Source organism: Scylla paramamosain, chromosome 6 (assembly GCF_035594125.1).
Source record: "Scylla paramamosain isolate STU-SP2022 chromosome 6, ASM3559412v1, whole genome shotgun sequence".
Classification (NCBI taxonomy): domain Eukaryota; kingdom Metazoa; phylum Arthropoda; class Malacostraca; order Decapoda; family Portunidae; genus Scylla; species Scylla paramamosain.
This window is the reverse complement of record NC_087156.1, coordinates 10,769,260-10,792,705: the sequence shown is the minus strand read 5'-3', so window position 1 is coordinate 10,792,705 and position 23,446 is coordinate 10,769,260. Positions and strand designations below refer to the sequence as shown.

The following is a 23,446-nucleotide window of genomic DNA, read 5'->3' as shown; positions in this document are numbered from 1 at the left end:
GACTGTCTTATTACTACGTAATTTTTTTTCTCATAATTTATTGAATGTTATTCTATTTATTTCTTTTTTTCAGTACTTCCACCTTTTCTAAATCCATCCATAATTTAAATTAAATAAATTTAATAAATTTTTGTCCACTTGAGCCTTGGACAACTGATTACAAAAGAATTACATGAATATTTGACTTTTTTTCTTTGGTCTTAAAACGCCACATCTCAAACACATGAGGCGCGGGTTGCGTTTGAGTGTACTGTAATATACCAATATAATACATGAATTTGTAATACTTTAATCACAATTTATATCTTTTCATACTAAGCAGTATGGCAACTTACTTCTTCTTCCTCATGACACTGATCATGTCATGTACACTTCCATGTAGCCAACAATTCTGGGTAACCTTTGAAAAATATCATGCATCCTGGTGTGCACCATGCAACCAGGCTGACTTAACCTACGCCTCTGTAACCTAAGCTGGACACTTGAACAACTATAAATGCATTTTGTCTATCTTAGCTCCTGCAGGGCCGAGGTGGACAGGTGTTTGTCCAGGATGCCTCGTGTTACTTCTCACCGCGTGTTTTATCTGTTGGAGATTATTACACTAAATATGCTGCTGCTCCTGCTGCTGCTGCTGCTGCTGGTGCTGCTGTTGCCGTCGCTGATCTTGCTGCTGTTGTTGGTATTGCTGCTTTTCCTTCCTTCCACAACAACAACAACAACAAAAGGAGCAACTACTACTGTTACTACTACTACTACTACTACTACTACTACTACTACTACTACTACTACTACTACTACTACTACTACTACTACTCCTGCTGCTGCTGCTGCTGCTACTATAGCTGCTGCTGCTGCTGCTGCTGCTGCTACTGCTGCTGCTGTTGCTGCTGCTGCTGCTGCTGCTGGTGCTTAACTTTACAAAAATCATCACTGTCGTTTTTGCCGTCGTGCGTGCGGTGCCTCTAATCGTCGTCGTCCTCGTTCTCATCGTCGTCGTCGTAACAGTAGCATCGCCTGTCAGAGTAAAAAGACAGGCTAAAAGAATACCAGAGGTCACAGAGAACTGGAACGGGAAAAGCACCACATTAATTGTTACCTGTGGAGAACAAAACAAAATATACCGGATACATGACAGAACAACAGCATTTCTTTAATTAACGTGTGTGTGTGTGTGTGTGTGTGTGTGTGTGTGTGTGTGTGTGTGTGTGTGTGTGTGTGTGTACAGCGAGGGAGTTACATAAAGTTACATAGAAATACAGGCCACAACAAACCTTGCGGTTCTCACGAGATGATCTGTCCTAGGGCTACTAAGGTGATAGTAGAAGAAAAGGACAGCAAAGCAGAAGGCTCTCTCCTCACCCTCCACTCCCTCCGTCATAAGCCGTACAGGAAGCAAATCTGAAGTAAATACCTTACTGGGTTAGAGAAGGAAAACCCGAAGGAAAATTTATAGGAAAGAATGAAAATAGATGAAATGAGGTGCCCTCATTTCCTGGAGGCAAGGAGTTTTAATCTGTAACAAACAAACACTGTTACCCGCGGATTTGAGGTAAAATATTTATCAAGACGGCGTTTCAAGTTTCCTACGGTATTGCAAAAAAAAAAAAAAAAAAAAACCCTGCCAGAAATTAAGCACATGTATGGCGCTCCCTTTGACTGCGGTTCAAGCTGGTGGCGGCGACCTGCTGGTGGTGGTGGTGGTGGTGGTGGTGGTGGTGGTGGCGATGGTTGTGGCTGGGAAGTTAACCAATTTAATTTCGTTTTCATTTCTATATATAATTAGTTTTTTTTTCTCTCTCTCTCTCTCTCTCTCTCTCCCCCTCCCTCCCTCCCTCCCTCCCTCCCTCCCTCCCTCCCTCCCTCCCTCCCTCCCTCTCTCTCTCTCTCTCTCTCTCTCTCTCTCTCTCTCTCTCTCTCTCTCTCTCTCTCTCTCTCTCTCTCTCTCTCTCTCTCTCTCTCCCTCCCTCCCTCCCTCCCTCCCTCCCTCCCTCCCTCTCTCTCTCTCTCTCTCTCTCTCTCTCTCTCTCTCTCTCTCTCTCTCTCTCTCTCTCTCTCTCTCTCTCTCTCTCTCTCTCTCTCTCCCTCCCTCCCTCCCCTCCCTCCCTCCCTCCCTCCCTCCCTCCCTCCCTCCCTCCCTCCCTCCCTCCCTCCCTCTCTCTCTCTCTCTCTCTCTCTCTCTCTCTCTCTCTCTCTCTCTCTCTCTCTCTCTCTCTCTCTCTCTCTCTCTCTCTCTCTCTCTCTCTCTCTCTCTATCTATCTATCTATCTATCTATCTATCTCTGTACCTGCCTTGGACAGTAAGCAATTAGTTTTTCTAGTGGCTGTGTTCCTGAAGTAGAAATACTGAAAAGCACACTCCATCTTTTAATAGCCCATCAGCGTGGCTTCCTGATGGGAGGTACGGTAGAGCACACTTTCATTTGTAAGCCAAGGGAAAGTAAGCGTCTTTCCTCCTCAGAGCCTCACTAGCGCCAGGATTAGCTGTGTGCCGGGGAGTGCTGGTGAGCCGTGAGTAATGTTCACTCTTAGATACACGTGCAATGTAATGTATCTCCCTATCATTATTTTTGTTTATTATTTATTATTATTTATTATGTTTATTGTATTGATACTTGTTTTTGTCTTCCTTCCTTCCTGCCTGCATGCCTCCTGCCCTCCTTAGGGCCCTATTTTTCATATTATCCTTCTCTCTCTCTCTCTCTCTCTCTCTCTCTCTCTCTCTCTCTCTCTCTCTCTCTCTCTCTCTCTCTCTCTCTCTCTCTCTCTCTCTCTCTCTCTCTCTCTCTCTCTCTCTCTCTCTCGGGAGTTCCTTGATGAATTGCCATGTTCTCATGACTCTCTACCGCTATTTATTGGTCTTTCATCTTTTTATATCCTGCATGAGTCTGCTCCCGGAAATTAGGTATGGTAGTTGTACGGTGATAAATAATATTTCAGTGCGACCTTTGCAATATCTTCCTTTATTTATGAAAGCTTTCCTTACTGTGAAGTGTGGCTCGAATATTATTATCGTTTTTTTTTATGTAAATATTTTTCGTTATATTTGTCCAGCACATTTTTGTTATGCGCGAAGAAAGTAAGTGATCATTTAAATCCTGAACTTTAATTTCATTTGCATAAAGTTTAAATTAGAGAGTGAAATGAAGAAAGACTCCTTAACGTGTGGGAAGTGCCTGCCAACCTACTATGGAGGGTGTGCTGCGCAAATCATGATTGTATAGGAGCGTGATGTAACCTGTTCACACTGATACCACTTACAGACAAGCCTTCAAGTACCTTGGTATTACGTAGTTGTGATTTAAATAATGTGTTGACTTGTTTAGGTAATCATCAGAGAGAGAGAGAGAGAGAGAGAGAGAAAGCGTACAGGAAGGCAGACGGTCAAACAAACAGGCAGGGAGGTAAGCAAGCAAACAAGCAAGCAAGGAGGCAGACAGACTAACAGGCAGGGAAAGAGGTGGATGGACATACAAAAAAGAAAGAAAGAAAGCAGGCAGACAGACAGAGTGACAGGGAAATAGTCAGTCTAACTTGAAGAGGATAGGCAGGCAAAGAAGCAGGCAGACAGGCAGGCAGGCAAAAATAGAAGGCAAGCAAGCAGACAGAGAAACAGACAAATAGACAGAGGGACAGATGGATGTGCGGGCAGACACAGACATGGACAAAGTAGTTTTAAATAGCGGCAGAAACTGGTATATTTCATTCTAAAGAGTATATTTGCACAATTTTTTTTTGTAAAGCACTTTAATAAATATTTTACCGTGCCCTGCAGCGAGTACTTAACCAAAAATCCAACTGAATTAGTCATTGGGATATTAATACAGCATAATGTTTGCATAATATAAACGTATGCCTCTTCCGTTACTCGTATATTCTTTTGTGATAACAATTACTGTAAGCGAAGAAAATGCATACATAGTGACCTAACTATATTTTTTCTTTCATAGCCTCGTATTTACGGTATGCCATTTTTCAGGTACAATACGTAGTTGTCATTGATTTCCTAAAACTACTAAATATACCAGAAGACAGACCTACTGACTCATACTCGTAAATATTGTTCCACTCGTAATGTTACACACACACACACACACACACACACACACACACACACACACACACACACACACACACACACCATTGATACAAATATATGCACTGCAACAAAGCAACAGAAATTGGGATGCTCATTCTTACAGAACATTATAGTGAACATATGAGGCAGAGATAAACAAACAGACGCAGACAGACAGATTGATTTAAAACACTTAGTAACATGTACTTGTTATAAGCAATTCTAAGTGACCATTAATTTCTTGTTCATTCCCATTCATTCAAGCATTTCAGTGTTGAGACGCAAAGGTAGTGTAAGTGTTGAGGCAGCGGTGGTAGTGGCCCCTTCACCTCGCAGCGAGGCAGGAAGGGGAGGTGAGGGACACCAGCAGTGACTGGCCTGAAGGCGCCTTGCGTCTCGCTTCCTCTTTGCGACCCTCTCCCTTGTTTGCCTTTATCCATCAATCGCAACATGACTTGTGTTCCTCCTCTTCAGTCTCACTTAACTACCACCTTCATATTCTAGACACACTACTTACCCTCCTTGCTTCAGCTCAAGGTTTTCCAAGGTCAGTTGAATTGCTCGTCTTCTCGGACTTACGCTAACGGAGCTAATCTGCGCATGGCTTAGCAGTGTATCCTATGGACTGTCGGCTTTTCTGTCATCCTGGTACACGCGGCGATGGTACCAAGGGAATCATTGTCTTGGCGGAGTGTTAGGGAGGGTGAGGCGAGGCATGGCAGGGTATCTCTTGACTGGAAACCTTAAGTAAGGTAATCTAAGCGAAGTCGAACTGGAAGGTTTGCAATAAAATTAGTGTTGCTACTCAAGCTGAAGGAGGATTGTTAGGATGTTACTTCTTAGGAAATAGCTTTACTTATTGAAATATAGTAAAGATGGGTAAAAGAGAGAAGGTGAATTCTGCTTGGGAGCAAGATATGGTTTCAGACAGAGAGAAAGAGAGAGAGAGAGAGAGAGAGAGAGAGAGAGAGAGAGAGAGAGAGAGAGAGAGAGAGAGAGAGAGAGAGAGAGAGAGAGAGAGAGAGAGAGTCCTAACAGTGAAAGCTTTAAGTTCAGTGAAATAGCATCATTATTCTTCATTGACACTCTTAAGCTGCAGACGCTAGAAAGAAATCAGTCACAACCCAGAAGACTTGACATAGAAAAGTAGATCCAACTGTTTCCATATTTTCTCTTGAATATAAAGAACAGATAATAGATTGACAATAACGAAACGATTTACTCGTAAGAGGCTTTGCTTGGGATGAGAGGAGATTAGGGAGTCCTGTTCTGGAGTGAAGCCGTAAACACTGGTGATGTAGAACTGAAATAAGAATTTGTCTCATCGTTGTCTCGTCAACAGCATTCAGTAATGTTCCTTTATAAACTTAATGAAATCCCACTCTTGTTTTAATACTAAGTAGGATAAACAGAAGCATAAAGTAGAACCTGCATCTAAATATTTCAAATAAAAGTGTAGTCTCATACATATTAGTCTAAGTGGACCCAAGTTGAAAGTAACTGATCTGTATGACTGTATAAAGAACTTTTCAGCCAATGAATGTACAGTATCTCAGAAAACTATCTTTAAAGTGTGGCGCGAACTGTGGCATAATGAACAATACAAAACCCGCTGCCTGATCACGTTTTGTGTCGGTAAGGTTGGTATGCATGGCTTGACGTGATGCTAAGATACCTCTATTTGTTAGGTCATATGTAATATATGGAAACTATCCTTAGTGTGCAGGGCTACTCATTGTCACTGGCGTTATCACCAAACGTGTCAAATAACATGGTTCATTGTGCCAGAATGTAGACGTCTTATTTTTATAGATAATTTGGTAGGTACTCTACAATATCTACTTGGAGAGAGAAAGGGACAGATACTGTCAAAACATCCATCCCACCACACTCTCAGCTCCTGTTAATGCTTTGCCACCTTGAGCAGCAGCCACGCAGATTTACAGATTGCTGGAAAAAAAAAAAAAAAAAACATAGAAATAAAATAGGTATTTGTGGTAGATGTACCTTTGTTATTCCTTCTTTAGTGCAGAGGTCGCGTGTAGTGACTGTAGTCTCCTGAGTGCCCTAAAGAAGATCCTAGCTATAAATAATTTGGGTAAAGCTGACGGAAACAGTCAAGCAGCTTTTGGATAGCAGCAGATAGCAGCTTGGATACTGTGTGTGTTTGTGTGTGTGTGTGTATTTGTCTGTCGGTCAGTCATTGCACGTGCTGATGGCACATTCATTAACAACCAAAGTCTCATTGTCATTAAATATTATTGCAGGGAAGCAGAGCAACATAAAAGCGCTCCCACTGTCTGATGAGGCCGAGTCTTACGACCACAGAATACTTCGAACCTGCTATTCTGTATATTGATAGTTCTGAAGAGAGAGAGAGAGAGAGAGAGAGAGAGAGAGAGAGAGAGAGAGAGAGAGAGAGAGAGAGAGAGAGAGAGAGGAGAGAGAGAGAGAGACGAAGCTGATATGATAGATCAATTAATATGATTATGAGCATCGGATTCCACGAAGGACGACTAGAGGGCCGGGAGAGGGTAAGGTACTCAATCAAGCCCTTATGTAGGGGAAGTACTGGAGGCTTGGTATAAACTCTATGAAACCAGATGTACTGGAGTTTTCATTACAACTTTGATTATTATTATTATTATTATTATTATTATTATTATTATTATTATTATTATTATTATCATTATTATTATTATTATTATTATTATTATTATTATTATTATTATTATTATCATTATTGTTATTATTATTATTATTATTATTATTATTATTACTATTATTATTATATCAGGTTTCATTACAAACCTTAACAGTCAAGGCATTTAATAGTCATTCCTATGCAGAGATAAATGATGAGAGAGAGAGAGAGAGAGAGAGAGAGAGAGAGAGAGAGAGATTCAGATTTCAGATTCAGATTCTTTATTATTCCATGAGACATGGTTATTCTTACAGATTGGTTAACATAGGTAGTCATGTTTAATATATAATAGCAAATAAAATACACACACACACACACACACACACACACACACACACACACACACACACACACAATAAAAAGTAGATTGACTCAAAATTTCTTTGCTACTCTGTATTAAACATTTAGTAAACGTCATTTAAAATAATTGTGCTATGATAACATTGACTAATAATTATTTAAAAGAATTTTGCTAAGTCTAGACTTAAAAGCATAAAGGCTTTCAGAATTGATCACATTGGTGGGCAGTGTATTCCATAACTTTGGTCCAAGTATCGTAATGGCTCTGGCACCAGAGTCTGTTCTAGCTCTACCCACATAAAGGTTATTGAGCTGTCTTGTGTTGCTTGTGGTGTGTTCTCTAACTGTGGGAAATTTGAGGTACCAGTCTGGATAACAGTTATTGACAGCCTTATAAACAGTTGTACATTTATCAAAGGTGTGCTTCTCTTTGATTTTCAACCACTTTAACTCTTTTATGAAGGGGGTTACATGATCATACTTTCTGGTACACCCAACAGCTACTTTAGCTGCAAAATTTTGCAATTTCTGGACATTGTGCAGCAAAGTTTCATTAGTTGTACCCCATATTACAATACAGTAATTTATTAAACTGAGAACTAGTGACTGTACTACAAGTATTCTTGTTGATTTATCAAAGTTCTGGCTTATTCTATTAATGAACATTAATGCACCCATGACTTTCTTTGTTAATTCACCAATATGTACATCAAAAAGCATGTATTTATCAATGAAAACACCAAGATTTTTAACATGAGAGCTTGGGTAAATGAAGTCTCCATCACAGTCTATTATGGTGTTCGGAGGAATCTGTGATAAAAGTTGTCTGTTACCAATGAAGATACATTGTGTTTTCTTTGAATTTAACATCAGCCCGTTTCTAAGAAAATACTGTTTTACATTCCGCAGAGTTTCTTCCGTTCTAGAGATGAGAGCTACAAGGTTATTTGGAGTGTCGGCGTGGAGAAACTGAGTATCATCAGCATACTGTGTTAGACAACATTCGTTGATACTCTCATTAAGGTCATTTACATAAATCGAAAATAAAACGGGTCCGAGAATTGAACCTTGTGGGACTCCATAAGCTACGTTAAGTTTATTAGATACTGTGCTATTGAGACGGACAGACTGAGCTCTGTTTTCAATGTAACTTTTAAACCAGAAGATGTCCATTTTTATTGCAGAACATTTTTTTAAAAGGATCTCATGACTGACATTGTCAAAAGCTTTAGAGAGGTCACACAAGGTTAACAATGTAATTTTCTTAGAGTCCATATTGCTATATATTTTGTTTGAGATAACAGTAAGTGCAGTCTCTGTTGACAGTTTTGGACGAAAGCCATGTTGGGTGTTAGACAATGATTGACTAAATTCCAAGAAATACATAAGTTGATTAGTGACAACTTTTTCTAATAGTTTTGATATGATAGGTAATAGAGAGATGGGTCGAAAATTATTTGGATCATTAACATCACCAGTTTTGAGGCTTGGTACAACTAGTGCGTGTTTCCAGGATGTAGGAAAGATGCCTGTTACAATTGAAGTATTGATGATACACGTCAAATAAAAAGCTATAACATAGAGTGCATCCTTAATAAATCTCATTGAAATGCCATCCGAACCTACAGAACTAGTTTCTTTTAGGTTTTTAATAGTGAGGATAACAGTTTCAACACTTACAGGATGAGGTCTAAAAAGATCATCGTCACCTAAAGCTACATTAAAATTATTTGCATCAGATATATTTTAGAGAGAGAGAGAGAGAGAGACGTACATAGAAAGTATATTTGCATAAAAAGTCGATAAGTGGCTTAAATATTCCGAGGGCTTGCTAGTCTCAAATGTGAGTAACAAATGAAAAGGCTCGTCAGCTTGGTGTTCATTAGCATGCCTTCTTCAGACGTGTGATTACTCATGTGCTCACACGACGGGAGATTGAATTACACATAGTAAATGCTTTTAATGGGGATATTTATTTATATATTTGTTTATTAGCTGGTCTTTAGATGAGAGAGAGAGAGAGAGAGAGAGAGAGAGAGAGAGAGAGAGAGAGAGAGAGAGAGAGAGAGAGAGAGAGAGAGAGAGAGAGAGAGAGAGAGAGAGAGAGATTAGTAATTGGTCAGGAGAATATCTGCAATTTTTTTCTTTTATAATGCAAAGCTTTTTAGAATATCAAAGCATTCATTAATTAACCTACACTCTTTTCAGTTACACTTTTTCATATAAATTGTTTTTGCTTTCAAGAGAGCAATGGTGATAGAATCTAAGCAGATGCTGTCATGTTTGTTGTTTTGCTGTTAAAGTTTTTTTCTATATATATGTATAGTGTTGAAGTAGCAAAGGCATCGTAGAAAACACTAACATCTTGAGATCCATCAATATGTTTTCAGGGAAAATATGAGAAAATTGTGTGAGTCTTGCCGTGGTAGGAAAGATGGCCTCCTGTGGGACCTTATCAAAAGAGTGTCTGGCATTGGTTTGGTAAGCAGTGGGACAAAAAAAAATTAGGATGCCTTTGGTAATGCATATATAGGAATGTTATTGCCAGCAAAACACTACCTTGGCTTTGCAGTGAAGCTTTTCTATTCAGATGACTGCAGGAACTGAAATATGTAGACACAACTATACTAGGCAGGTCCAGTGAAAGGTATCACACTAAATGTATTGCATCATCCAGACGAGTTAGCAGCACAAGCATGAAGTAGGGTGGATCTCACAGGTGTTCACTTTTGTTGAGATCCTTACCAAGAAGCAGTGACATCCAGAACCAACAGCAACTATGATATCTTTGTTGTCTCTGGAGCCCTTGTTATTGTTGTTGTTTTGTTGTTTAAGACATTATACTCGTAGGTAACATGCTGTGTCCTCGCAGTAACCACACGAAAAGGCAGGTATCTAACTAGGAGTGGTCAGAGAGTGTTTGTTGTTGTTGTTATCAGAACCACAAACGGAGGAAGGCGGATGTGTTGTATTACTGAACAATAATAAAAATGAAGAATAGATGAGTCAGGCCACCTTGGCAGAGATACTCAAAAGGGACTTTCATGTTTTGTGCCGTGAATACTTTTTATGGCTAGACTGAAGTGGTACTTATTATTTTATAAGTGTATCCTTGCTGTTTTTTTTAAGGTTTGTACTGCTGAATGTTGGGAAGCTTTGCATTTATTATTTTTTGCTTCTTTTTATTTTGTTATTTAATCTTGTTATATATGTAATGGTGTTTGTTCGTTTTATTTTGTTGCAGCTGTTGTGCATATTTAACATTTTTAGCGTTTCAAGTGTGTTCTGTTTTCAGTGTTGTTTTTCATGTATCCATGTGTTCTTGCATGGAGGAATCTGACATGTTTTATTGATGACATTTCGTGTTTTTCTTCAGTATTTATTCTTTCCTTTTTTGTTCATGTGTATATTGTAACTCATGCAGTAAAGGATTTGTGGTGGTTCTGTTCATGTTGGTTCATTTTTAGCTCTTTTTAGAATAGTCAAGCTGCATCACTTTTTTATGTGGATGTTTTGATATTTTCAGGAAAGGATGGCAGGTGGTGCCGCGGTGAACACTCCCAACACATGCAGGAGGAAAGTGAGTACCTGCTTCATTACATCATGTGCACTCTGTTTTGGAACTCGCTGTTAAACTTTTTTTTTTCCATGTCAAGTGAAACCTGTCACTGTTGCCAGCCTTTCTCCTGTCAGTTTCCTATGAATCTATGAAGGAAAGAAAAGATGTGCTTCCATGGTATCGTGTCAGTAGTATTATCCATTGAAGGATTAGTTTAAATATTTTTCCAAAGCGTTGTTTTGCCTCCCATTTTTGTGCCTTCCTAGGGTATATATATGAAAGAAGAAAGAATGTAAATTTAGTCTATAATGTTCATTGCAACATCTTACAGGAAAAAAAGTCTTTTGTGGATTAACCGAGAATCTTTTTCTAAACTATAATTTTCGTATTCCAGTCTTCATGTGCTTATTTTAGTTTATGCATAGAAAAAAAAGAAGGATACAAAATCATATATTTTCTATAATGGTGTCATCTTGTTGGTATAAATATTTACTTGGAGATTCAGTTGAAACCTAACAATTAGCTGTCAATTTTGCATTCTTTTTTTTTTCGTATATATATATATATATATATATATATATATATATATATATATATATATATATATATATATATATCTTTTTTATATACGAATATGTGAATGAAGAAAGGAAAAATGCAATTACAAAAAACTTTCCACAATAACAGGAATATTCACTTGAGTACTTTTTAGGTAAATATCAGATCTTCTAATTTATCTGTTTATTTATCTTTTACTGCATTTTACGGTTATGTAGATTAATAATATTTTGCATGTTATGATAAAGTGTCCTTGGAAACTATTACTGTAACAATCTATATTTAGTGTGAGTTTGATTTCCACATAAAAAAGGAAAAAAAATTTCCTTATCTGGAGAAAATATATTTACATTTTCTTTGTTCAATTGGTATTGATATTATTTTTGACTGATTTCCCAGGAAGCGTTACCACCATAATATTTGCGGCCTAACCTAAGGTAACTTTTTATCGTCATAACCTTTGTTGCAGCTTTATTAAGTAAAATCAGAGTTAAACTTGTATAGTTCTATGAAGTGTCCTTATTTGTCTCTGTGTATGTTGATTATCACCTTGAAAAGTCAAGGTGACGTGGGCCTTGATGACAAGAGCTGGCCCACACTATTTGTCTCCCTTTTTTTAGAGGCTCGTCATTGTAGATTTCTGAAAATATTAATTTCATCACGTTTTTTTTTTTTTTCTTGTCAGCGAATGAAAGAAAATTTATAGTTTTCTTTATCATTTAGTAAAGTATTAAATATCTTTTGAGGGATTATTCCCCTAGTAGAGTGAGGGGTTTATATTATTGTTACCACACATCTCTACACCTCACTGCCCCCGCCTGGCCCTGGAGGGCGCAACAATGATTTGGCCAGGACCACCTTTTGGTGTCCGCACATAAAAATTTTGATTTCAGTTTCAGAAACATTTTTTGGTTGGTAACTTTTGAAGGCGTATCTTATTTTATGTAATTTCTTCGTCAGACTCACCTTTGCTGTATTTTGCATATTTCAATTTATAGGCATGTGGGTGAAGATTTCTGTCTCGCAACTCTTGCAACTATCACCTCATCACTATAGATTGAGCTCTAGCGCGAAAGTGCGTGAATTATTTGCCATAACTCACTTCTTATATGGGATAGCTAGTCTTGGTTGGCACCATCAGACTCAGCAGTGACTGTAGAACAGAGATGTGTTGTAAAGAACTTGACAAAACAAAAAAGAAAATGATGAGTTGAACTGTGAAGATGTTAAAAAAAAAATGTTCATAACATGTTTTACTTATGCCTGCTATTTTCAAATGTTAATCATTGAATTGAATGCAGATAGCAAAACAGAGTCAATATGGGTAGATATTAAGGAATGATCACAGTCAGTAGTAATGGGAGTAGTGTACAAGCCACCGAACAGTACAAGAGAAATTAACACCTCACTGTGGCAGGAATTAAATAGAGCAGGAAGGTACAGTCAGGTATTTGTGGTAGGAGACTTTAATTTTAGGAATATCGACTGGAGCCTGATGGTGGATAACATGGAAGTAGAAGAATTTCTGAAGGTAATTCAGGAAAATTTTTTAAAATACAGTAAAATCCCTCTTATCCGGCATCAACAGGACCGCCGACATGCCGGATACTTGAATAGAAGTGAAATTATGTCCACAGTCACCACCCTACACTCACGCATCTTACCATAACAAAGATCAGCTGATCGCTGTGCCGCGCGTCGCCACCCGTACTGTCACCTCACACTCACCAACACACATTGTGATTGTAATTGTGACTCCTTCTGATCTTTTCAAGCTGAACCACTCGTATAACACTTTGTCCATCATTTCACCACGATGATACTGCAGTGTGTGACGATTTTCCGCTGCCTTTGGGGTGTCGGTAGCTTTCATGTAATCCCACAACTTTTTCGTTTGGGATTTAATGTCATAAATAGTTGATGAGCCCACACCATATTCCACCATTAGTTGCTGTCTGCTTTCATCTCTCTCTAATTGTTGACAAATGTCTACCTTCTGCTTAAGTGCAAGCACAACACGCTTCCTCTTTTCTAGAACTTTAGGCATAATGAAGGTGTCAGGCGATAAACAGTGCACACGCGGGACTGAGTCACTGAGTAAACAGTGCAGTGGGCCGCGGGTGGCGCGAAGCAGTGCGCTCTGGTGGCGAGGGGACAAAGTATGCCTTGCACGGGAATTTTAATCAATTTTATGAGTACACATTGATTTTTTATTGATTTTAAGGTTCGGGGAAAAATGTGCCGGATACTTGAAGCTGCCGGATGCTCGAATGCTGGATGAGAGGGATTTTAATGTAGGTAATCATAGAACCCACAAGGGAGAACAGTATTCTAGATATAATTCTTACTAACAGGGAGGAAGCAGTCATATAGGTAGAGGTAGGGGACAGCTAGGTGATAGTGACCATTGGGAAATTAGGTACAAATTAAAATGGAAGAAACTTTTAGAAGCAAAAATACTAGTAAAATACCTGACTTTAGGAGAGCAGTTTTTGAGGAATTAAAAAAGTTCCTCCAAGGAGTTGACTGGCAACGGATGCAGGGTGAGGTCAGGTCAGGAACAGAGTTGAGAGAGATAAGGAAGGATGAGAGAGGTGAGGTGAGGTGTGAAGGTGAATGACAAGAGAAGGGAAGATTTGTCTGTAAGGGGTGGAGGAGAGAGAGATGGGGAGATAGGTATGAGTATGTTGGAGGGTCAAGTCATGCTGAAATGGGAGAGATGAGGTCGAGAAGAGTAGATGAAGAAGTGGAGAGGATGGAACTGGCCGAGATGGGGGATTAGGTGAAGTAAATGTAGATGAGTTGCATAAATATTTCGTAGATAAATTCCATACATGTCAGTTAGCAAACATCCCGTATAGAGCAATAAGATCACAGAAAAATAACCCTAAATGGATGACTGCTAGGTTAAAACATCATATAGGGCAGAAGAGAAGTATATATAAGAGATTAAGGGCAGGTGAAGATGTTTTAAGGTCATAATATAATGAATTAGTTGAAACAATCAGGAGGTCAACAAGGGTAATTATGAATTAAAGGTAGCCAGCCAGGCAAAGACGGACCCCAAGGGATTTTATCAGGTATACAGGAAGAAATTAATAAGGATACTATAGGTCTATTAAAGGCAGCAGATGGGGAGCTGCTTAGTTCTGGGAGGAGTTTAGTAAAATTCTGAATGAGTATTTTTTAACTGTCTTCACCCAGGAAAACATGCAGGATATGCCAAATAGTGAACAGATGTTTAGAGCAGATGAGAATGAGAAGCTAGCAGATATTTCCATAACTAAGGAGATCATGGAACAGAAGATAGATAGGCTAAAAAAGTTCAAGGCACCAGGATCAGATGAAATATATCCCAGAGTACTTAAGAAATGCAAAGAGGTTATTAGTGAGCTGTTAGTCTCTCTCTTTAGGAAATCATTTGAGTCAGGTGAGGTACCAGTAATGTGGAGGCAGGCTAATGTAGTACCCTTCTTTAAGAAAAGAGATAAAACTTTAGCATCTAATTATAGACCTGTCAGCTTAACTCCAGTTGTGAGTAAAATATTGAAGTCAATAATAGCGAGGAACATTAGGGAGCATTTAGACAAACATAACTTGATAAATCAGTCACAGCATGAATTCACAAAGGAGAAGTCTTGCCTGATGAACTTGTTAAGTTTTTACAGTAAAGTGTACGAGGCAGTAGATAATGGTGATAGTTATGATATCTTATATCTGGACTTTAGTAAAGCTTCTGACAAGGTACCCCCATCAGAGGCTCCTGAGAAAGGTTAGGGCACACGGGATAGATGGGAAGGTGTTAGGATGTATAAGGTCATGGCTAAGCAACAGGTGACAAAGAGTTGTAATAAACGGCTCTAAATCTAGGTGGTGCCTTGTAATTAGTGGGGTGCCACAGGGATCAGTATTAGGGTCATTGTTGTTTTTAATATATATCAATGACTTGGATATTGGAATTAGTAGTGATGTTAGTAAATTTGCAGATGACACAAAGATAGATTAATTAGGTCAGAATCGGATGGCATCACCTTGCAGGCAGATTTAGAGAAGATGAATGAATGGACGGACAGATGGCAAATGCAGTTTAATATCAACAAATGCAAAGTACTTAGGGTAGGTAGAGGAAACCCACACAGTAGATACACAATGTTTTAAACAACGAAACTCTGGTAGGTACAGGGTACGAGAAAGATTTAGGAGTTATAGTTAGTTCTGAACTCTGTCTAGGAAAGCAATGCATAGAGGCCAGAAACGGCAAATAGTGTATTAGAATTCATTTTTAGGAGTGATAAAAGAAGATGGCCTGAAGTAATATTAAAGTTATATTTGGTGCTGGTCAGATCTCGTCAAGGCTACATTGTGCAGTTTTGGTCCCCACATTACAGGAAAGATATAGGTCTATTAGAATCAGTACAGAGGAGAATGACTTAAAGGATACAGGGGATGAGGAGCATTCCTTATGAGGCAAGATTAAAGCTGTTAAATTTGCATTCTTTAGAGAGATGTAGGCGAAGTGGGGACCTGATTGAAGTCTTTAAGTGGTATAAGGGTTATAACAAGGTGTATGTAAGCAAAATTCTTAGGATCAATAACCAGGATAGAACAAGTAATAACGGGTTCAAGCTTGAAAATTTTTCTAAAAAAGGTTCTCAAATAGAGTGGGAGATGAGTGGAATGGACTCAGTAATCTTGTTGTTTGTACTAAGACATTAGGGAGCTTTAAGAGAAGATTAGACAAGTTTATGAATGGGGATGATAGGTGGAAATAGATAGGTATATTTCATACAAGGACTGCCACGTGTAAGCCTGGCCACTTCATGTGGTGTTCCTTATTTCTTATGTTCTTATGTTCTTATGTACTGAAATATATTATTACTTTAAGTGAAAAAACTCTCGGGAATAGGATAGCTTGATCAGAATGCAGATAAAGCTCAACATATTGAAAACACAGAGTCATTTATAGCATTGTGTCACTCACTGCAACCTGCACAGCGGCTCGACACTATGCGTGGCACGTGCAGCCGGGCTTCGTTTGACAACGTCTGTGACGCATCCAAAAATTAGAACCAGCCGCTGGAGGAAGGTCTTTTAAGTTGTTAAGCAACTTAAAACACCTATTACCTAGTTATCTATTTTTTGTGAAGTCAAACTTCCTATTGTCATTTTTAAAAAAATCAAACTTTTGTCTCCAAATAATCTTGCGCATTTCATCGCATGCATTGTTATTATTTATTTATTTTCTTCTCATGCAAAACCTCACTTTGTATAATCTTTAAGTTCTCTTCACTATATTATCTTAGGTATATTATTCCATTCAAAAATTGCAATTGATGCATAATTTATATACTATACAAAAATATTAAATTAATAAATTATCAAAAATAAAAAACACAAACACTAATTTGATAATGTAATTACATATTCATATTTGCGTCCTCTTTTATAAATCATCCACAGTAATGTTTTTCTTGGTGCCTCATCCTCTCAGAATCCTCGCACTCACATCACACTCTCATCGTGCTTACCTCTCTGCATCTCAAACACATTCCTTGCAAGGTTAGCATTCCTGTGAAGGTTATGCATGTCCATGTACGCCTGTATGTACGTATCTGTGTATTGTTGCTGCTATTCATTGTCGTCTTGTTCTTGTTCTTCTCGACATTCTTCTTCTTTGTGTTGTTGTTCATGTTGCTAATTTGTTGTTGTTGCTCCTGCAGTTTTTTCTCTATGCTGGTGTAATCTGGTATGTTTTCTTTCTTTTATTTGATATTCATGAACAATATTTTGATTTCATTAGAAGTAAAAATGCAACTTTTTTTTTCATATCACAGTAATGCCTTATATTTTCTTTTGCTCTCTCTCTCTCTCTCTCTCTCTCTCTCTCTCTCTCTCTCTCTCTCTCTCTCTCTCTCTCTCTCTCTCTCTCTCTCTCTCTCTCTCTCTCTCTCTCTCTCTCTCTCTCTCTCTCTCTCTCTCTCTCTCTCTCTCTCTCTCTTTATATATATATATATATATATATATATATATATATATATAGAGAGAGAGAGAGAGAGAGAGAGAGAGAGAGAGAGAGAGAGAGAGAGAGAGAGAGAGAGAGAGAGAGAGAGAGAGAGAGAGAGAGAGAGAGAGAGATGATGATCAAATAAAAGAAAGAAAACATACCAGATTACACCAGCGTAGAGAAAAAACTGCAGGAGCAACAACAACAAATTAGCAACATGAACAACAACACAAAGAAGAAAAATGAGGAGAAGAACAAGAATAAGAAGAATAAGAAGAGCAGCAACAGTAACTGCAATAACAACAACAATAGCATCATCAACAACAATAACAACAAAGGGAATAAATCTCTTTGTATCCAACAGGAGCAGAAAACATCATGGCTTTACCATCCAAGAGGTCTGGATGTCTCAAGTTACATAAATATTAATATAAAAGAAACATTTTTTTAGAGAAATAGTAAATATAAGCAATTATTCATACAATAAACACAAAAATGGAAATTAATGATTCAAAGTAAATATTATGAAGAGATTAGATAAAAATACAAACAGATGTAGGAGAGAAATTTTAACAACAAAAGCAAAAAATAAGCAATTCAGTTAAGCATAACAAAATAATCAAAGCATCAGCAAATAAAGAGAGATGTAAATAATAAAGGGGAAATATAAGCATACATTATTATTACTATCATTTTTTTAGTTAACAGTTTTATACAGGAACATCATATCATTTGTGAGAGAGAGAGAGAGAGAGAGAGAGAGAGAGAGAGAGAGAGAGAGAGAGAGAGAGAGAGAGAGAGAGAGAGAGAGAGAGAGAGAGAGAGAGAGCATCACAGTGTTCATTCACCTTGCATATTAATGAAGAGCTCAAGGGCATGATGGTGGATTACAGGGAGAGAAGTGAGGGAGAACAAGGGTGAGAGGAGAGAGAGAGAAGAGGAGAGAGAGAAGAGGAGAGAGAGGGAGAGGCAGGCTGAGGACAGAGTGAATGCAGGGTGTGGAGAGATGGGGAAGAGTAAGTGAGAAATAAGGTGAGAGCAGCATATATGAGAGAGAGAGAGAGAGAGAGAGAGAGAGAGAGAGAGAGAGAGAGAGAGAGAGAGAGAGAGAGAGAGAGAGAGAGAGAGAGAGAGAGAGGCAGGGGGTGATGGTTACTATGAAGACAACAGAAAAAGAATGAATGAAAAAATAGAGTGAGGAAAGAGTGAGGGAAGGTGAGAGGAACATCAAGGTGTAGAGACAAAGGGTGAGGGAAGGCACGGGAGATCAGGAAGACTGATGCAAATGAAAAACAGGAAAGGAAAAGTAAAAAGAGGGAGGTAAGACTCTTGTTTAAGTCATGCTGATACAGTTTGGTCTGGCTGGACAAAGCCTGTGATAACTTGTACTGTACAGAAAATGAACGAGTCAGGCATGACTTTTCCTCCTTTATTTCAACCAGACGGCACCACTGCTATCACATCTATTTCTAAAGCTGAACTCTTCATCCAGACCTTTGCTAAAAACTCTACCTTGGACGATTCTGGACTTGTTCCTCGCTCTCCTCCACCCTCTGACTACTTCATTCTACCTGTTAAAATTCTTCACAATGATGTTTTCCATGCCCTCACTGGCCTAACCCTGGGAAGGCTTATGGACTTGATGGGGTCCCTCCTATTGTTCTCCAAAACTGTGCCTCTGTGCACAGTTTCACCTTACCTAGTCAAACTCTTTTAGCTCTGTCTGTCAACATCTACTTTTCCTTCTTGTTGGAAGTTCGCCTATATTCAGCCTGTTCTTAAATAGGGTGACTGTTCTAATCCCACAAACTACCGTCCTATTGCTTTAATTTCGTGCCTATCTAAGATTTTTTAATCTATCCTCAACAGGAAGATTCTTAAACATCTATCACTTCACAACCTTCTTTCTGATCACCAGTATGGGTTCCGTCAAAGCCACTCTACTGGTGATCTTTTAGCTTTCCTTACTGAGTGGTGGTCATCCTCTGTTAGAGATTTTGGTAAAACTTTTGCTGTTGCCTTGGAGATATCAAAAGCTTTTGACAGAGTCTGGCACAAACCCTTGATTTCCAAACTACTGTCCTACAGCTTCTATCCTTCTCTCTGCAATTTAATATCAATAAATGCAAAGTACTTAGCGTAGGTAGAGGAAAGCCACACTGTAGGTACACATTAAACAACCAAACTCTGGTAGATACAGGGTACGAGAAAGATTTAGGAGTTATAGTTAGCTCTGAACTCCATCTAGGAAAACAATGCATAGAAACCAGAAACAGGCCAAATAGGGTACTAGGATTCATTTTTAGGAGTGTTAAAAGTAGAAGGCCAGAAGTAATATTAAAGTTATACTTGGCGCTGGTCAGACCTCATCTAGACTACGCTATGCAGTTCTGATCCCCACATTACAGGAAAGATATAGGTCTATTAGAATCAGTGCAGAGGAGAATGACTAAAAGAATACAGGGGATGAGGAGTATTCCTTACTAGGCGAGATTGAAGTTGTTAAATTTGCATTCTTTAAAGAAATGTAGGTTAAGAGGGGACCTGATAGAAGTCTTTAAGTGGTATAAGAGTTATAACAAGGGGGATGTAAGCAAAATTCTTTAGATCAGCAACAAGGGGAGAACAAGAAATAACAGGTTCAAGCTTGAAAAATTTAGGTTTAGGAAGGAGACAGGAAAAAATTGGTTCTCAAATAGAGTGATAGATGAGTGGAATGTACTCAGTAATCATATTGTTAGTGCTAGGACATCAGAGAGCATTAAGACAGGATTAGACAGGTATCTGGATGGGGATAATAGATGAAAATAGGTAGGTATATTTCATACAGGGATTGCCATGTGTAAGCCTGGTCGCTTCTTGCAACTTCCCTTATTTCTTATGTTCTTATGTTCTCTGTAACTTCATCATCACCTGGTATTGTTCAGTGCCTTGAAAATTCAATTCCTCCATCTATCAACTCGACACAACCTTCCAGACAACTATCCCCTCTTCTTCAATGACACTCAACAGTCCCCCTCTTCTACACTGAACATCCTCGGTCTGTCTTTTACTTATAATCTGAACTGGAAACTTCACATCTCATCTCTAGCTAAAACAGCTTGAATGAAGTTAGTTGTTCTGAGATGTTTCTGCCAGTTTTTCTCACCCCCCTCCAGCTGCTAATTGTACAAGGGCCTTATCCGTCCATGTATGGAGTATGCTTCACATGTCTGGGGGGGTTCCACTCATACCGCTCTTCTAGATAGGATGGAATCAAAAACTTTTCTTCTCATCAACTCCTCTCCTCTAACTGACTGTCTTTAGCCTTTCTCTCATCACCACAATGTTGCATCTCTAGCTGTCTTCCACCGCTATTTTCATGCTAACTGCTCTTCTGATTTTGGTAACTGCATGCCTCCCTCCTCCCATGGCCTCACTGCACAAGACTTTCTTCTTTCTCTCACCCCTATTCTGTCCACTTCTCTAATGCAAGAGTTAACCAGTATTCTCAATCATTCATCCCTTTCTCTGGTAAACTCTGGAACACCCTGCCTACTTCTGTATTTCCACCTTCCTATGACTTGAATTTCTTCAAGAGGAAGGTTTCAAGACACTTATCCTTCAAATTTTTACTACTGCTTTTAGACCCTTTTCTGGGACTGGGATCTCAGTTTTTTTTTTTTTTTTTTCTTGCCCTTGGGCAGTGTCCCTCCTACATTAGAAAAAAAAACAATATGATATAGAACTAAATTATGATATATATATATATATATATATATATATATATATATATATATATATATATATATATATATATATATATATATATATATATATATATATATATATATATATAACCCACTTAGGCTTTCTTTTATGCCAACCCTGAGTCAGGATGATCACCATGACCAGAATTATTTTTAGTTGGTGTTGACTGTTGTGCCACTACACTTATTGAACACCATTTGCTCCTATCGAAGAAAACTTAATATAAGATTATCGATTATGAACTGATGCAAAGAGTTTTCTTTTCTAACTTGCCTCGATATATAGAATTGTTAAAATTTTCTAAAGTTACAAAATTTACTGAGGCCTGTAAGATTTTCAACTCTTTTGGGGGGGATATTTAAAAATTCTAACATAGATACGTTGAAATGTAATGTATTGACAATTTTTTTCAAGTCACATAAATTTTTTTAAGTCACATATTTTAAGAGTTTCAACATACGTTAAAGTGAAATATACCAGTCATTTGGTTACTTTATGCAACAAACAATTGTAATGAAAAAAATCAAACTGGCATCATCCAACTAGGTTGACTTTAGAAAACAGATTGAGAAGAATTTATGAGTAAATGCCTTTGGTTGATTGACAGTCATTGACCTCTCATTAATTACAAGGAAGGGAATGATTCTTTTTTTTTATTTTACTGATCATGGTGAGTGATAATAGAAAAGTTTGGCTTAATATAAATGTATTCATGTGTTTTCTCGTTGCCATGATAAGTTAATTTGTTAATTGCTTCAGTCTCCCTCTCTCTCTCTCTCTCTCTCTCTCTCTCTCTCTCTCTCTCTCTCTCTCTCTCTCTCTCTCTCTCTCTCTCTCTCTCTCTCTCTCTCTCTCTCTCTCTCTCTCTCTCAAAATTCCATCATATTCATCACTTTATTGCTGCTTCCTCCATCTTACTCAGAGGGCGCAGGGTGAGGTGGCGAGCAGGGCGCCAGAGAGCAAAGAAAGATATGAAGACAGGAAATTAGGTTTGGAAAAGACAGTGGTGGGTCGGCGAGCGGCGGGTTATGCGGCGATGTGAAGGGAAGAGCCGTGTGTGGAAGGCGTCAGTGAGGAGGCTACTTGGCCGCTCGTAATTTAAGTCTGAGTTGTGAGAAGCAGTGAACTGAGAAATAGGAGCAGTGTAAGGAGGAGTGAATGAATAATTCAAGATGCACAGTAAGGAAAGGGGAAGAATGTGTAGGGCTAGAAGGGGAAGAAGGAAGAGGCTTAGATTAAAGAGTAAAGATGAGGCATCTTCTTTTCATTATTTATGGATTATCGCTGTTATGGCGAGTAAAAAGAAAATATATAGGAAATAACTTATTGGTGATCAGTAACATTAGTAACACGTTTACTTAAATTAAACCACCACATGCTTCTTTCTTTTATATTGGCATCTGTTGAGGGTGGTTAGGAGCGATCACACTTCAGTCTGGGAGGCGAGGAGCCAGCATTTTTACCTAACTTATAGCCCCTCTTTGTTGTAAGGTGCCTGGAGACGCAAATTGCATAAACGTACCTTTTTCTTAAACGCTTATAAAATGTACATTGTAAAAAATAATCTATAAATTTTACAGAAAATTCACTGGCAACAAGGCTGCCAAACATTTTCTCTAAAATTTACAGTTATCTGTAAACAAAAATTTCCATATAAATAACAGATTTTCTGTAAATTTTAAATGTTTCTGTATTTTTTTCCTTGTAAATTATCACAGGATTTTTTTGTATACCATTTACAGAAATTACTCATCAAAAAAAGGGGAAAATGTATTTCTCAATTTTAGTCTATCTTACTGGAACAGTACTGGCAAACAGTATTTGTAGTTTACATGAACTTGTGAACAACTTAGCAGTATCAAATTCTTAAGAAATTTGTAGTTAATATCCATAATGTATCAAATTCTTAAGAAATTTCTAGTTAATATCCATATTGTGTACACTTGATGATAGTAGTACAGCACATAGATCCTTCATTATATCAAACTAATCTGGAAAGTCTGGGTTGATAAAAAAAAAAAAAGATACATCTAATGACTTGTTGGCATATGACCCTTTTTTTTTGTATATGCCAAATTTTCTCTGTACATCAGAAAAAAAGTTTGTATACTTGTGTATGTGTACTACTGTATATGCAGTTAAGACAATACAGTACATACATATCAAATTATGACTTTAGATACAAATGGTAGACATTGCAATGCTGCTGTTCTCACTACACATTACTGTTTACAGTTGCCAGCTGATCACACGCCTGAATGCCTGCTGGCCAACTGAACCATGCACCACATATTAATAAAGTGTATTCAGTATACACTGAGCAACAGTTCAAAAGGTCGACTGATTGGCAGCCAGGCAGGAGTATATTGTTTCCTCCAGATGGTCAGCATGTAAACAAAAGGCACACTGAGAGCAGTGGGCAAGTGGTATACATAAACTTTTTATGACAAACTGAAAAGTTCGCTGTATGCAGAAAAGAGCAGATATCAGAAG

General features: G+C 38.2%; 1 protein-coding gene across 30 annotated transcripts in view; it reads left to right on the top strand.

The window, feature by feature from the left end:
* The window catches only part of LOC135101301 (circumsporozoite protein-like), a 233,329-nt gene that overhangs the window by 136,272 nt on the left and 73,611 nt on the right, over nucleotides 1-23,446 (top strand). For 22 of the 30 annotated variants that reach the window (XM_064005087.1, XM_064005083.1, XM_064005069.1 and 19 more), the window contains one exon: nucleotides 10,609-10,662. The exons of the other annotated variants lie outside the window; for them this stretch is intronic. In XM_064005087.1, the coding sequence (XP_063861157.1) occupies nucleotides 10,609-10,662 (54 nt within the window). The remainder of the gene's footprint in view (nucleotides 1-10,608; nucleotides 10,663-23,446) is intronic. 30 annotated transcript variants of the gene reach the window in all.